The 17,968-nt window shown below is 39.8% G+C and overlaps 1 protein-coding gene across 1 annotated transcript in view; it reads left to right on the forward strand.

Moving 5' to 3' along the window:
* LOC136864533 (23 kDa integral membrane protein) overlaps positions 1 to 17,968 on the forward strand; it is a 154,894-nt gene that overhangs the window by 36,564 nt on the left and 100,362 nt on the right. The window contains exon 2 of the mRNA XM_067141633.2: positions 870 to 1,058. Coding sequence (XP_066997734.1) covers positions 870 to 1,058 — 189 coding nt within the window. The remainder of the gene's footprint in view (positions 1 to 869; positions 1,059 to 17,968) is intronic.

Consider the following 17,968-nt stretch of genomic DNA (forward strand, 5'->3'; position numbering starts at 1 on the left):
CAGTGTGGTTAAGTGTAAGAGAGGATCTAGAGCCCTAAATAAATAAATAAATAAATAAATAAATAAATAAATAAATAAATAAGAACGTTAAAGCAAACAAAAATGGCACATCGGCCAAATTAACGGTCTTAGGCCTGTCAAGCAGACTGCTGCCCAACATGATGACCTGTAGATATCGAAGTGTCATTTGGTTACCGTGACTCGTTCTCAGCCATATTGTTTGGCCTTTTCTTGACCAGCTTCGATGTGTTTCATAGCGCATAGCTCGCCAGTTGTCCTCATCCTCAGATTAGGGTTAAAGTACTCGGACAAGCCAAGAATCAAATCATAAACTTTCCAGTGAGAGAAAGAGTGTTTTTCTTCTCCATCTTGTTAGTAGTGGTATTGTTAGGCTTAATAATGGGATAAACGTCCTGACTATAATAAATAAGATACTATTCCTGCGTTTTCCAAGAAGCGATTTGGAAAGTTATGGGTAAATATCCACTCATAATAACTACTGAAAGTCATCCTGGCCCACATTTGTATCATTCGATTCTGATTTCCTAATCCTATTTTATATCGTGTATTAGTGTATTGGCTTCAAAAGGGAATGCCTATGATCAGATTCTTGGGTTCTTTTCTTATCAAGGAGCTCCTTGAGCTTTGTCACAAGGCCTGACAACCTTATGGTGCAACCGGTACTCAATGTTGGGTGGGAGGCACAAATAGCCGATGTGATTTCTCCTACTATTAACAATCTATAGTATTCTAGGGAACAGCGAAAAACTTAATCGTTGTTATTAACACAGTTTTATTGTTGTTTCTCTACCATGCACGTTCGAGAACATGAATTTACAGTGTAATAAAATGGTGTATCTCTCTTTCAGATTACAGGAGTGATGCTGATGACCCTTGGCATCACTATAAAGTCCTTCTATGATGATTACGTAGCATTACTGGACAACCAGTACTTGCCACCAACGACGTTTATCGTCGTTATTGGAGGCATTATATTCATGGTCGCTTTCTTCGGATGTTGTGGTGCTATTCGTGAAAGCACATGTATGATAATGCTGGTAAGTTACAACTACATAGGTTAAAATACAGTATTGTGCCGTTCAAGGAACCAAAGCATTGTCTTTTTTGGTGTTAGTGGTTGTTGTTTTAGGAGGAAGTAGGTACAACTAGATCAAGCGATTCCAACTGAGGTGCTCCCATGGCCCCGGCCGGCCCCGGTGCTGTGCTTCAGCCCCGTTAAGGTGGTGGGGGAAGGAGGGGCAGTGGCAGAGGCAGAGGCAGAACCACAGGTCGTCAAGTCAGCGCGCAGCGTATGAAAACAATATTATTTATGACAATTCTGTGAACACATAAACAAACAATTTATTCTGTGCTTACATTGCGTTTGCCTTAAGGTACATTTAGCGTTTAAGTCGATTGTTGACATTGTTTTGCGGCAACTAATTTACCAATATTGGGTACAATCGATTTGGCGGTAGAAATTCTAAGCACAGACTCTAAGATAAACATCAGACAGAGAAGTCCGAGTTCTACATTTATTTAAATTTAGAATTGAAAACATCTGTTCGCATGCATAAGTTGTACCGAACATTGACGTAAAATTTAAGGCAAGTGCATGAAGTCTGGGGAATTCTTGTGGATGAACACCTTTGTAAAAGGAAATTAAATCACCGTTGTAGTGGTAGTACCTGTCCTTTAGGATTGCGTCGCACTGTAGTTTTATCAGCCCGGTTTGGAAATATGATGGCAATTTTGCAGAACGCGCTGAAAATGGGGTTATAAATATTTCAAGTTGTGGTGCCATATCATTCATTTCTTTGAATTGGGCATTCAATACATGGTGCAAAGTCTGTAACGACGTCTGATAGTCTCTAAGATTTCGAAATTAGACAAATGTAATGATTTTAATGAAGTAAAACTGACAAAATTTCCGGCTTCAAGCTGACTTTTCAATAACAAACTCTGCATTTTGAAAGCCTTAACTCTATCACACATGGTGCTCCCTTGCAATGAAATATTTAAATCAGTCAAATAAGACGTTATGTCCACCAAGAAAGCGAGGTCAGCTATCCATTGTTTATTCCGCAAAGTTGGTTGTGGAGAACCTTTAATCTCCATGGACAGAGCAATTTCTTCAATTATTCCAAAGAAGGTTGCTAGCACTTTCGCGCAACTTAACCAGCGCACAATAAAAAAATTACCTCGAGATCTTTTAAAAATTCTTTGAACTGCCGATGGTTCAAACCTTGCTTTCTGCAGAAATACACATTTTGACACTGTATCCATAGCAGATATAACGTTGCGAAAGTTTTTTGCACATAATTGTTCTTAATGTAAAATACAATGTACTGCGTGGGGTAGGTGGGGAAGGAGGGGAGCGGTGCTGCTGAGTGCAGCGCTGGTGCGCCCCAGCAGTAAGTGCTCGAGTCGAGTTGGAAAGGCCTGCTGCTGCCTGGCCGAAGGGAGTCAAAAATGTAAGAAACGAGACTTCCACTTCCGGAGGTGCATATGGCTGTGAAGTTCACTCAGCCTACACTAATACGAGAACCAGGTTAATTCCTGGGGACAAATGCGGCCAGGCGAAAAGCTAACCACTCTACCCCATCAAGTGCCGAGGTTACGTATAGTAGAAGCCTTTACCTTCCACCCCTCTCAGGGCCATCATGGCCCATACGGATATGACTTTGCTTTTTACAACTAGATAACCATCCCATTTGGAGTGATGAAATGTGTTGAAGTTCTCTGATATTAGGCTTACACAAGTCATCACTGTGAAACTACTGGAAAGAACACTCCTACCTTTGTCCCATGAATTCACTTCGTACTTATTTCCAGTGTAAGTTGAATAAATCGAAGGTCCATGTGACTCTCCAGAAATCGAAGTCTCATTGTAATTTTTGGACCTCCTGACGAGAAACCGAATCTACGTCCTCCCAAACGAACCCAGTACACATTTGTAGACTCAGCCTCATTCCTACTAACGAACAACTGACTGTTTCAAGGCTACGTATCAGCAGTCATAAGTAAATTCACTTTCTGACTTCAGATATTTAAGAACTAATATATTAGAATGCTCCGTTGCATATGACAAATTTATGTATAAAACTGCACTTAGTTTTCTTTACTTTTTCAGACAACTACAGTATTAAAGTGAATCTATTGACATATCATTTCGTCCAGTTTTCATTATGTTAAACTTCTAGCTAGTCTTCACAATCTCTTCATTTTCCGTATAAAGGGCTGAGCTGTGTGGCTCAAACGGAAGAGCGCTTGGTTTTTGACCCCAAGCTGGAGGGTTCGATCCCGGCTCAGTTCGGTGTTATTTGAAGGAGCTCAAATACGCCATCCTCGTGTCGGTAGATATACTGGTACGTAAATGAACTCCTGTGGGGCAACATTTCGATTCTTCAACGTCTGCAAAACCGTAAAAGTACTGGGATAAAAACAAGCTTTCCTGGCCTTTTTTTTCAATGTATTAGGCTGCTCGTCCACTGGAAGCGACTACGCGCGATTACGAGATCAGGCGACTACGTGCGTAATAGCGCGACTGATCCCAAAGCGAAGATTGTAACGGAACCGCGTCCACTGCAAGCGATCTCGAGCGACCGACTCACGCGATTATAGGCGATAACAGGCGACAAGCGATGGATCCCACTCGAATGGGATTTGCCGCGTGTAGTCGCCTGTACTCCACGGTTCTTGCAAGCATCCGGTTGTCTGCCGTCGTCATATGCAACATTATTTTTATCATTACAGCATTTGTCATGGATGTAGATAGTGAAAAGTTGATAAGTGCGGTTTGTGAAAGAACACCACTATGGAATATGAAAGATAAACGCTATCATTCTCGAGATATACAACGCAAACTATGGTCGAAGGTTGCAGAGGAAGTGGGCGTTGATAATGGTAAGTACTCTAATTAAATTATTTATTTATTTATTTTATTTATGTAATTTATATAATATGCTGGACTGAGTAGCTCAGACTGTAGAGCGCTGGCCTTCTGAGTCCAACTGGACAGGTTCGATCCTGGCTCATTCCTGTGGTATTTCGTGACATTTTACTCTGGCAGGGCTGTGTTGCCATCTCTTTCCCCTCCCCAATCGGTCCAGTTTTCACTTACCAACACCACGATACTTTTATATGAATAATAATAACAATAATCCGATGACACCGGCTGAATATAAATCTGCTTTCACTACATTATTTAATTAATTAGGTACACTACAATGGCATTTATGAACACACAGTAATGAACAGGCTAACAGCTAATGCAATTCCGACTATTATAGCACTCCACTGTTTCATTGATCACAATCACAACTGATAATAACAACATTCTTGAAAACAAATAAACAGTGCACTCCCTAACTTCTATCTCCTTGCTCAAATTTCAAAGCATGACCACGTATTTAACAATTTGACCACCTTACAAATAGTGCCGTCACGTTACGGTTATGTTTTGAATCTTTATTTTAGCTTCTTTATAGAAGTGAATTGATTAAATAGTCAGTATAATGGAATTCATTGTTTTGTAAAATGTTTTGGAATGAACCTCTAACAACAATTAATATAAGACGTGGGGAAAAAAGCCTAGCTACATTTTAAAATGTAATCATTTACAGAGTGAAATAACGTTAAGTGTTTTCGAAAAGGCGGTGGAGTGGCGCCCAAAAACCCTTCATGCACGAACCGCCACTGATTTCAAGGTGCTCAAATACGTCAGCCTCGTGTCGGTAGATTTACTGGCACGTAAAAGAACTCGTGCAGGACAAATTCCTGTACATCGGCGTATCCAAAAACCATAAAAATGTAGTTAGCGGTACATAAAACAAATAACTTTATCATTATTTATATTATTTTTATAATTTCAATACGGGAACATATGCACTTTCTGTTGTAATATAAAATGAAAAACAAATGAAAAAAGCAAATTTAAGTAGTAACAGTACCTAAACATTTTCAGTTATTCGGTTTGTGTTCACAAAAGTATGCTACAAATTTTTCTCTGATCACATAAGCAGTGGTAACACTTCTATTTTCGCCTAGTGAAGTAAATCTGGTGGGTGCACCACTGGTTTCCGATTGCGACTGTTGATGTAATACTGTCACAGCTTGTTGTTCACCTTCTTTATCGATGACAATATTATGCAGCAAGCATATACACTTAACAATCGCATCGACGAAATCGGGCTCAACCTCAATACATTTCTGCAGTATTCGCCACTTGGTGTTGATAATACCAAATGCACACTCTATAACTTGTCGTGCTTTGGAAAGACGTCTATTAAAAACTCCTTGTGATGGCCCTAGTTGTGATGCTGGAAATGGTCTCATCAAGTACGTTTTCAGTGGATACGCTTCATCCGCCAAAAGAACATGTGGAACTTTAATATTCGTTCCAGGAAGTGGAGCAAGCTGTTGATTGCGTAGCTCACCTCTTTCAAGTCTTCCGTAAAGTTTGGAATTGGAAAAAATACCACCGTCACTCTCTTTACCGTATGCGCCCACGTCAATAGTAATGAATTTGTAATCGGGCCCAGCAACGCCTTGTAACACAATGGAGAAGAACTGTTTGTAATTTCTGTACATGCTGCCGGCATTATTTGGATTTCGTATGCGGACGTGTTTTCCATCGATGCAGCCAACACAATTCGGGAATTTCCACTTACTCCAAAACCGTTCCACCGTGGATTTCAGGTGTTCATCTGTAGGGGGGAATGGCATATGTGCAGCGACTAACTGTTCCCAAATCACCTTGCATGTTTCTAGAACTATTCTGCCCACCGTTACATCTGAGATTCTAAATGAATAACCCAACGTCTTGAATGAAGATCCTGTTGCCAAGTACCTGTAACAAAAAATAAATAAGTAAATATACTTTATATAAAAACATAACAACATTAATAATTAATAATTTATTTTTTCTGTAAAAATTAAGGCCACATACCCTTCTCTTACATCTAACCAGACTAAGATAAGGCTACCTAAAAGTTATTATACAATTGATATAGTGTATACATAATAGTAAATAACTAACATAGATAGGATAAAACATACGAATTAATGCAGTTATTTGTGTTTGTAGTTCTTGTCTTATGGCAATCCCTGAATGGGAAAAGCATATTGTTTGTTATCAACGAGTAAACATAAATAAATAAATAAATAAATAAATAAATAAATAAATAAATAAATAAATAAATAAATAAATAAATAAATAAATAAATAAATAAATAAATGGTCCATTTAAATAGACGGAGGTTGCCCAGTTGTACTTCCCATGAAAACATTACTCATCACTATTCCATTTAAACCTGTTCTACTATAAACATAGTGATTACATGTCGATAATAGAAAGTAATCAAGAATTGAATGAAAATTGTTTGTATCTGTTTATTAGCGCATTGACCAAAAATGGTCCTGTTTCTCTTTGTTTTAGTGGCAGAGGTAAAGAAGAAATGGAAGGGGCTCCGTGATATATTTCGGCGACAGTACAGGAAGGCATACAAGTCTGGAGATGAAGCACCGGGAGATCGTTCCTCTTCTTGGCCGTTCTTCAATCAAATGTTGTTCCTGCGCGATATACTGGAACAAAGAGATCTCAAAGGAAACATTGTATCTCCACAAAAAGTGGCTTCGCCTGGGAAAAATGACACCCTCAAAGATGTAGACGATTTTGCTTCACCGTCTCTTGAAGAAGAAGACGATCAAACACCTACTTCACAAGAAACAAACGCAAGTGGAATTGATCCGGAGCAGCGTAGCTTATCTGCTGAACAACCAAAACCGGGGCCTTCAACAGCCAACATCAAACAGCGGAAGCGCAGGAAAACGAATGATAAGAAACTTGATGACAACGACGAGAAGTTCCTTGAAATAGAGAGAGCGAAATTACAGTTACTTGTTGAAAGTAAAGCCGTTAAGGACGACAGCGATTACCAATTTTTGGTAAGCCTCCTTCCATATATGAAGAATGTTCCTGAGAATCGCAAACTCACTGTGAGAAATAAACTCCAGCAAGTTTTTATAGATGAGGATGAATTACGTAACACTTCTCTGCACACGCCGTCTCCGCATACATACACACCATCCCCGTCGTCCTGGACCATTGAACCAATACCCGAAACAAGCTCACCCAACGACACTCTCCAAGCGGGATCCGGCTCCGTAGATGTGGGCTTACGACAATTGTTTGGCAACTTTTCCGGTGCATCATAACAGACTTCGTGTTAAAGTGTTTAAAGTGATATGATGTGTTGTGGAGGTACAACAAACTAAAAAGAGAGTATGATTGAAAACAACAGAGACTTTTCAAATTAGATTGGGCCGATGACCTTCGATGTTAGGCCCCTTAAAACAACAAGCATCATCATCATCTTCAAATTAGAATTAAAGGTTTCATATTTCTATTTAGCCCTTTTTACTTTTTTCTTATACATTGTGTGCTTTTCTCTCGTTTTTGTAGGTTACACTGATAAATTAAATTGCATACTTAATTCGATATTTCATTCTTTAATAAATATTTTTTTTAAGCAAAAATAAATATCAACACTCTTTTAATAACTATTCATATCACTTACCTTAGAGTCACAGTTAAACGTTCCTGAGGTGTTATTGTCTCCCTGAAGTTCGACGTTTTGGCTATTTTGAGCTCTATTGCATTCAAAATATAGTGAAACGTTTCTGGACGCATCCGATAATAATCAAAGAATTTCTGGGGGTCTTTGTCCAAATCATTGTGCAGATGATGGAATTCTCCCATTGGCTTCCTTTTAGCTAGTATTGGGTTTACCCAGCACCGATGTCTCCTTTTGCGATTTTTCCTCCGACGCCTCGTCAGGTAGGGACTCTCCAGAATGTAAACTAAATCATCATCATCCATCTCACAGACTATTTAATACGTTTAATAACTTGACAAACGGAAACACACACAGACCTGTACGGAGTACAGATGCCAACTGACAGCCGCGCGTAGTCGCCTCTAGTGGACGACCCCAGTCACGTGTAGTCGCTTGATCAAAATCGCCTGTAATCGCCTGTAGTCGCCTCATCTCGTAATCGCGTGTAATCGCTTCCAGTAGACGAGCAGCCTCAGGGTCGGAACTGGACGTGGATTTGGCGCAGTTTTAAGGCCGGATGCCCTTCCTGACAGTAAGTATTCGTGGAGAGATGCTTTCACTATTGCCTACCTATCAGCTTGCATTCGGGAGATAGTTGGTTCGAACCCCACTGTCGGCAGCCCTGAAGATGGTGTTTCGTGGTTTCCCATGTTCACACCAGACAAATGCTGGGGCTGTATCTTAATTAAATTCACAGTAGCTTCCTTCCAACTCCTAGCCCTTTCCTATCCCATCGTCACCATAAGACCTATCTGTGTCAGTGCGACGTAAAGCAACTTGTAATACTGCGCCCGAGCCTAAGAGTGTCGTCAAAATGATTGAAATTTGCATAATTAATGCGAGAGTAAGGCCTCAATGTTGTACAGAAAGAATCAGCTTTGTCCCGTGAAAACCGATATTTTAACATTTCAAGGAGCAACATCGAATTATTTGCTGTTCTAAGAAGGTGATAAGCTGGAAGATTCCCCTACTGCGTACGTCAACGCTAGATGGTACCAGACGTTATGTTATGATTTCATTTCTGCTGCGTGGTAGAGAAAGACAAAGAGCGAACATGGGGAAGAACCTAGAATATCACTCGACTTCCACCAATGAGAAATTAACGTTGCTCATTTGTTCCCGGCGGCAAACAGATAATTTAAAGCAATCTCTCAGGATTTCCAACAATTGACTAATATGAATATTTCAGCTTATTTATTAAAAATGTGATGAATTTCCAAGTTGAATAAGTTAGTACGCAGGAAGGAAGGTCACTACTGAGTCCCAACTAGCAGCTCGCCTGAGACCGGACATGCCTCCGCTGGAAAGTCAAAATTTACCCACTGCAAGTTGAAAGATAATATAAGCTACGATCGTATTTGAACCAGCATTCGCCAGGTACATTTTGGAACTCTTACCAAGTATTTGAGACGTGAATGAGTTTGAACTAAGAGTTTTATTTTACAAATAGCCACGCAAGAACACAGTAAGCCATCTGGGTATACCACAGCCCCGTAATTGTAATGGCGAACTGGCGGAGAAGAGGTAGAAGAAATGAAAGATCACCCATCCAACTAGTAGCGTCTTATTCTTCAGTTGATCGGCGGACGGTACATGTCCCGTTCTTCAGCGGACGATACGTGTCCCATTCGTCTTTCAGGTGTTAATGGTGTCCGCACTGTTTTCTACCAGTAGGTTCGCGTCGGGCTCATTGGATTTTATATAACTGAACAAGTGAGTAACAGTGAAATGGTCGTGAACAATATTATTCTAAGTGTATAATATTTGAGTGATTTTTGTTAAACGTTTACCGCATATGGAACAGTCAGGGTGATGTGAGTCAGTGGGAGGAATTATTTAAGTGTGCCCGGAACATTATGAAGACTAGGACCGTTGAAGTTTTTTTAAAGTACAAGGGTGAAAAATCCTTTAGCTAGAACTGTATTCGAACCAATAACCCTCCGGTACTGTTTTGAAGTAATCGTGCGCCGTTTGGAGAATTAGAGTACTGTTTAATAGGATTAAACATCATCAAGAATGTTACATATACTATGAGTCTGTTAGTGTAATTATTCATCTTCAGAAAGACAGAGATTTGTACGGGCTCAAGTGAATAGAACGGAGGTGTCCTACAAACATTGAGAGGGAGTCAACACTTCCATTATCGCAGAGGTAACCTACTAACACACAGAACGACTGTTGGGGATCGATCTGCGGCTGTAGTGCGTTTACGACAACTTTCACTAGTCAGCCTAGCTTGACGTGCTGTCTCAACTGTTGAAGAGATGTGGATTTTGTGATTTATGTTTATATTAATTGAACGTGTGTCAGTGTATTAAAATAACAATACAGTTTCATCACAAGTGTGTGTGTGTATCCGACATATTTCTATGTGTATCACGCGTATTAAAAGAAAAGTGTTGTACCAGCCATTGGGCTATCTGTAATGCAAGCCTAAGCCAATAATATGAAGGGGGTCCCAAGGTAGCTGTGGGATGTGAGCCAACAATACGAGCCGAGTTATTTATTAAACATGCCTTTTATGGAAAGATTGATGGTAAAGGTTCGGTCTTCTCAACTGTCAGTGCTAATATGTGTTTATAGTTTTTTAGTTATATTTCTGGTAAGATAAGTCGATTTTCAGGCAAGAAAAGTTTACGGGGATCGTGAATTTTGTTTGTTTTGAGGTTTCAAAGGCAAGTTATTTTTATTTTGGTTTACGTGTTTAAAATAATGGCGGATCCGATATGGACGACACAGTTAGAGATTTCAATAATCATAATTGTAATGGCGGTCAGGTTGCGTTGTAAATTGATGTTTTGAAGTTTAACGCGTAAAAAGGAATAAATTATAGAAGTGAGGGATTTGGGTACAGAAATGTTACCAGTGATAATGTTTTGGAATAATTAAAGATAGAAAACAGCGACGTGAATAATAATAAAAACAAAGAGGATAAAGTGCTTGCTCTGGAAAATGGTGATTCGTGCTCTGAAAATAGTGATCGAATTTAGCGAAAATAATAAAAAATAATAAAAATGTCAGATGATTTTGGGAATAATTGATGTATGATATTAGCCGCATTACGGGTTACGTACAGAAAGGGCGACAGACATCGTAATTCGATAATGAGGTACGGAGAAAGCCGGGCTGAGTGGCTCAGACGGTTGAGGCGCAGGACTTCTGACCCCAACTTGGCACGTTTGAACCTGGGTCAGTCCGGCGGTATTTGAAGATGCTCAAATACGTCAGCCTCATGTCGGTAAATTTACTGGCACATAAAAGAACTCCTGCTGGACTAAATTCCGGCACTTCGGCATCTCCGAAAACCGTAAAAAGTATTTACTGGGACGTAAAGCCAAAAACATTATTATAGGTGCGGAGAAAGAACGAAATACTTAGCAGAAAAGCAAAAATGATAGATAATTGTGTGTCCCCTAGTTATAATGAGAATGGAGACTGAGAAATATCTATAATGGTAACTCCTGATATGAGTCCATTGTTTTACGCTCGTAAGCAAAGTACTATGCGACGATTTGATGCCTCCAATGTAAGAAGAGGAATGAACTTACATCGGTACGCTCATTATTAAGAGGATGGATAGCCTACGAATGTAATGTATCTCCGATTGTAGGGAGAATAAATGAGAATGAAGAAAAAAATACTCTCCGAAATAACAATATGAAGGGACGAATATCAGAAAGATTTCGTAAAGGTAATGGTGTATTTTTGGGCGGATTTTTGTAATTAAATGATCAGAACATAGTAATCGTTTTCTAACTGTAAATGCAAGGCTTTTTGGCTTGTACGCAACCTGTAAAATGTCATTAATAATGAGGGACAGAGCCCAGTCACAGGTATCAGTTTATAATAAATTAAGAAAGATGAATGAGTTCAAAATCAAGAATAAAACTGTGGTATGCCTTGATTACAAACTCTTGCCCTGGTGAAAATTATCTGCTTAGTCACCCAGGCGCATTTATGAAATAAGTATAAATCTACTTAATTCATATAATTTTGAGAAAATGACGGAAGGGATGCAGAACTCGGCGCAAATGACCACCGCTGAAGGGTATTTTCTGTGTTTTTCTCTTTCAGGTTTTGGAGGTCATTGCGCGAGTTATATCCACGATAGTTACATTGTTTTCTTCTTTGTACGGTTTAGGTACATTTGTTTCGTGGAATTTTTAGTTTACATTTTTCATGCGCAATACTTAGCCTGTGTACGATTGTATTTAAGAGTTGAGCCGAGGAGATCATGTACCGTATATTTAGATTAAACTTTAGCGTTAGGGCTGACAGCTGAGAAATTGAGGACCGTAGTTTGACAGGCATATTTGATTATCATATATAGCTACGACAATAGAGGCTTGGAAGATGACTGCTGGATGAATAGGGGAATAACAAGATCACTGAGTATGTAAAGCTCTTAATTTAAAAACAGAATTAAGGGTTTATTATCAAATGAAAAATATAACTTGTGAAAGTTGTCACGACGTTGATGATGATAGCAATAGGTCGCTAAATAATGTAATCAAGTGAAAACTATGTAAATCAGATAAAAATACATTCAGTAGCCAAATTCATTCTCGTTGGTGTAAAATAAATTATGAGGCCTATTTTGAGCCTACAATAATAGTGTGAAAGCTTGCTACAACATACATGTGCTTAAATCTTACGGATCCTAATTTTCATCTCAGATGATGATAATTTATTCATTGTGTCTCATCGAGAATTTGCCGTATTATTGTAGTTAAATTCACAGTAGTTAAAGAGAGAGGCTAGGGGTCACGAGCGTGTGACGTCAGCGGACTCTAGTCCGCTAGGCGCTGGAACTTACTGCAAATCAGTGTGCCGAGCGCCCCGCTTATCTTCTTTATCACAAATACGTTTACGTTGTAGTATAATATTTTCACATGAAAGCCACTAAGATATTGCATAAAACTATTATTAATATTTGTTTGTGTGCTTTCAAAAATATTGCAGAACTACTTTGAAAGCCAGAATAATGAGACCTTTTGCTAACATGTTTAAAAATCACTTTTAAATGTTACAATATACCGGAAATTTTAGTAACTTATTTACAGTTACCAATTACTTGAAAGAATTTAAAATAAGTACCTTATACATGTACAGATTAAATAAATCATAGCTTAACAATCAAGAAATAATATCAACCGATAAAGTATAAATAAAATACACAGGAATAAATACTGTATGCTGTTACTTTTCCTGAAAATTGTAAGTACTATACCAACATTACTGTTTGTTTCAACTTATTACTAGCAAAAATCTAATAATAATAAAAGCTGTGTATGTATGTTCAGTCCGTCAGCGATGCCGCTGGTAGGATCCTCAACAGCTCTGCCATCAGCTGTCATAGATGGCCTAGGCATCACTGAAGAGGCGTACTAGGGAAATGAGGAGTGAGGTAGTTTCCCGTTGCTTTACTCACAAGCCAGAGTTGCTATTACATATCAGTCTGCCAAGCCCACTGAAATGCATGCACCAACCGACCCTATGAGCAACATTTTCACACCATTCATAGCATGGACTGGCTGCATAAGGATTGGCATTACTAGAATCGCTCATACCTCAGTCACTTTCATATTGTCAAAGCCAAGGATAAGACAGAGACAGATCTATGAAAGTAACAAAATTGCTCTAGCCTATACCAGAAGACATAGTGCACTGTAAACACTAGGTCCTGTCAGCAAAGGCGGAATAAAAGCTGTACATAACAAAAATAGCATTACTATTAACTTAGGCCTACCTTTCAGCAATTAATTCTGTTCATCTTTTTCGATTTTTTCGTGCAGCGTCAGCATGCGTATCCGTAGGCCGGCTTTCATTCACTGACGTCTTGAGTGCTCTCTTTTTATTCAGTTCTTTCGTTCTAATAAATGGACGAGTTCTCACAAAACACGTAACAGCGAAGTCGTCGACTTCACACTACTTATGTCTGATGATATTTATAAATTCCTTCATCGCTGTTGGGCACTTCCTTTGACCATTTCCGTGGAACCTTTGAAAATCTTTTTCTAGTTCGCAAACAGTGTCGAACCACTGGGGAAATGGATTCATTAGGCCTCCTCTAGAGTCTAAACAAAGCCGAGATCCAGTCAGGTGTCCTAATACTAACGCATTTTCATCAGTCTAGCTCGAGCGGTCGAGGAGAGAGGTTGCGTAGTGAAGTGCGTGCTGTAAACATGGTCGGCATTGAACAGTACCGGGCCGCTATTGGGAAATGGCAGGCAAGGCAGAAGAAGGAGAGCAGGAATGGATTGGTGATAAGTACGGACGGATTAAAAATGAGTGAAGCGGTGCTGGTAGTGACAGTGATAGCGGTGCTACTGGTTATTGGGGGGTGGAAGTAAACCCAGGCCCAAATATCAGTGGAAAATATAGTACGGAGGATTTGGCCGCACTCAGGGTGGTTGTAAGTGAAGTTATGCAGGAAAAGTGTCAATGGGACAAGGTGCAGGAAATAAAGGACATGATGGAGGAACAGAGAAAGGAGATAGGGAACATGAAGAAATGGCTTGAAACGAAGACAGAGGAATCGAGCAGGAGAGTGGACAATAATGAGAAAGAAATCGAGTTATTGAGAGGGGAAGTGAAACATCTGAAAGAGGAGGTGATGAAGATGAAGAAAGAAGCGGAAGGGTACAGGCAGGAGAGATTGGAGAAAGCCATATTTATATATGGAGTTGAGGAAGGGGCGAGGGAGAGCAAGATTGAACTGATATTTAAGGTTATACATGATTCAATGAAGATAAACTTTAGTCAGATAGACATAGACGATGTAGAGAGAATTGGTAAAACTAAAGGTCGGAGGCCAATTAGGGTAAAACTTTTATCTACCCTAATGGCAGAAATTGTGGTAGGTAACAGTAAGAATTTACAGGGACAGAAAATAAGGGTGAAAAGAGACATGGGAAGAGAAGGAAGTGAAAATATGAAGATCTTGAATAGGCACCTATGGAGAGCGAGGAACCAGGGGCTAAAGGCCCGAATAAGAGGTCTGAGGTTGGAGGTGACAAACGGGCGATGGGTTAGAGTACATTCAGTGACGAAGCTAAAGGTGATGGACGAAAAACGAGAGGGTTGAGGGTGGTGAGAGGACAAGGCAAGATGGGAAGAAGAAAGAAGAAAAGAAGAGGAGGAGGGACGTGGCAGGAGAGGAGAGCATCTCAGAAGAAAATGGGCAGTGCAGCCGGGAGTCAGAAGATCAAGATAGTGAAGTGGACGGTGAGAGTGAGCAGCAAGAAACTGGGAGAGTAGAGTGTAGTGTTGCAGTGAGCAAGAAAGGACAAGGGAAGGTGGATTCAGAAGTCCAAAATAGTGAGGGGGTGAGTGGGGGTGAGCAGCAAGAAGCGGTGAGAGCAGGGTGCAGTGGTGTAGTGAACAAGAAAGGTCAAGAGGAGACAGATCGACAGGAAGGTAAAAAAATTATGAGTAAAGTCAGAAGAGCTTAAAAGACATATGGGGAAAAGTACGTAAAGGGATGGAGGATACAGAGGACGAGAGGTCGATGACTACTAGAAGTAAGAATAGAGGGGGAGACCTAGAAGCGAGGGAGGGAAAGTTATAACTATATTGGAAAATAGGATGTGTGAATATTGAGGGACTAAGGAACAAATTAGGAAACAAGAACGTTCGGGAAGTAATTGAAAGTTTTGATGTTGTGGCACTCTTGGAGACGTGGTTGGAAACAGGGAGGGAGATTTCATGGAAGGGGTTTGAGATAAAATATAAATATAGAAGAAAAGAGAGGAATAAGGGACGAGCACCAGGAGGGATGATAGTTCTAATTAGGGAAGAAATTAGTGAAAGAGTAGAGGATATAGAGACCGATATGATGGAAACCATATGGCTGAGATTGAATTTGGGAGGGGGTGAGGGAAGGAGGAAGAAAATAAATCTAGCTTTTGTTTACTGCCACCCTAGTAATTCAGCATATGCAAATAAATATTTTTTTGAAGAGTTATTGGTGGATATTGGTAGGATAAGGGGAATGTATCCAGGTGAGGAGGATATGTTGTTATTTGGGGATTGGAACGCGAGAATAGGGGAACAGAGCCCAGTTTATAGTAGGGAGGATGGAATGTGTTTGTTGGAAAGTAGAAGGAGTGAGGACAAAATTACAAATAGTTATGGAGAGAAGCTCCTAGAGATGTGTGCTGTGGGAAATTTGTATATTCTGAATGGGTGGATAGAGGGTGACAGGACGGGGAAATTGACATATGTTACTGAGAAGGGTGGTAGTGTGATAGATATGGTTTCAAGTTCGGAAGGGATGATTGAGGAAGTTGTAAGAATGGAAATAAGAGACTGGATTGAATCACACCATTTCCCGGTGAGGGTTATGCTGAAAAGGGAGGAAGAGAAGTGTACAATGAAGGAAGATGAGACAAATGATAAACGAGGGAGTGGTTATAATAAGTATAAATGGACAGAGAAGGTGGGCCGGGATTGGAATAGGGTAGTAAAAGAGGAGTTACATCTTCTGAAATATGGGTGGGAAGGGGCGTTAGAAGAGAATAATACTGATAAAGCCTTGGAATTGTTGCTACATCCAATAAAGATGATAGCGCAGAAGGCGAAAGCTAGAAAGGGAAATAAGAAAGAGGGAGAAGAATGGTTTAATAGGGAGTGTGAAGGAATGCGGAGGAAGGTGATGGACGCGTTAGGAGAATGTAGAAGGAAAGGTGGGAGCCAAGAAAGGGAGTTTTTCTGTAGATTGAGGAAGGAGTATAAAAAGAAAATTTGTGAGACAAAAAAGACGTGGTTAGAGGAACAAATGGAAGCCATAAATAATGACTGCAAGACAAATAATTTTGAGAGAGTTTGGGATAAGATGAATAAAATTATTAAGGGTGGAAGGAATATAGAGAGAACGAGTATTGAGGAAGTGCAATGGGTCAGGCACTTTGATGAATTACTAGGGAAAAAGGGGGATGAAAGATGGAGAGGTTCGGGAGAAGAAGTAATTTGGAGGAATAGGAGAGTGGCAATTTATGACCTGGATAAAGAAATCACAAGAGAGGAAATCCTGAGAGTGATAAGCAGAGCCAGAGCGAAGGCGGCCGGGGGGTGTAATGATATAAATAACAAGTTTTGGAAGGAAATTAGTAAAAATGAGATAATGATAGAGGGCATGGTTAAACTATTCAATAGGATATTTGAGGGAGGTAATTACCCCAAGGAATGGGAAACAGGAATTATATGCCCTATATACAAGGGGAAGGGTAGTAGGAACAATGTGAACAGTTATGGAGGTATATCTCTGTTGGATTCTTGGAGTAAAATATATACTGGTGTGTTAGCGAACATAATAAGCGAGTGGGCGGAAGAAAATGAAATTTTGACGGATTACCAAGGGGGATTTAGGAAAAAGAAAAGAACAGTGGATAATATAATGATAGTAAAAACTATTTTAGAAAAGTATAAGAATATGGCTAGAAGTACGGTTTATGTAGCAGCAATAGATTTTGAGAAAGCTTTTGACAAGGTGAATAGAGAGGCCCTATTAGAGAAATTAGGCAGGCTAGGGATTTCGGAGAAGATGTTGAGGGCAGTGGAAGGAATATATAGGGTTGTCAGGTTTTGTGTAAAATTGGGAGAAGGGAGACTGAGTGGACCATTAGAGTCCAAGGTGGGTTTAAAACAAGGATGCAAGTTATCGCCAATACTGTTTATTTTATTTATCAACGATATTTTAGAGGGGTTTGGGGCAGAAAATTGGGCTGTACCAGTAATTAATGGTTTTGAAGTACCAGGACTGATATTTGCGGATGATGTGTTATTGATGACGCTAACCTCAGGGGCGATGAATAGGGCCTTAAAGTCAGTGACGCTATTTGCGAGGAAATGGGGATTGAGAATTAATGGAAATAAGTCTAAAATATTAGTAGTACAGGTGGACAAAAGAAGAAAGATAGAAGGTAATTGGGTAATTCAGGCAGAAAGATTGGAACAGGTAAGGAAGTTGGAATATCTAGGAGTTATTTTTAATGATAAAGGAACTTGGAGTGACCAGATCAAAAGGGTGAAATATAGAGGATTGGCAGCCTTAGCCTCAGTCAGAAATTTGCTAGTCAAGTACCCTGGGATCAGTTATAAAACACTGAGACTTGTGTTCAGGTCGGTAATCGTTGGGAGGGTATTATACGGCTCAGAAGTTTGGGGGCTGGATGAGAAAAGAGAGGAACTAAGAAGGATTGTTAGTAGTTTTGCTAAGTTAGTAATGGGCTTACCGAGGTGTACAGCAAATGTAGGGGCGGAATTAATGTGTGGGGAGGATTTGGAATCAGAGGGTGTGAAAAGAATAGTTAGATACTGGATGAATTTAAAAAGACAGGAAGGTGGGA

The sequence above is a fragment of the Anabrus simplex genome, chromosome 2 (assembly GCF_040414725.1).
Source record: "Anabrus simplex isolate iqAnaSimp1 chromosome 2, ASM4041472v1, whole genome shotgun sequence".
Lineage (NCBI taxonomy): Eukaryota > Metazoa > Arthropoda > Insecta > Orthoptera > Tettigoniidae > Anabrus > Anabrus simplex.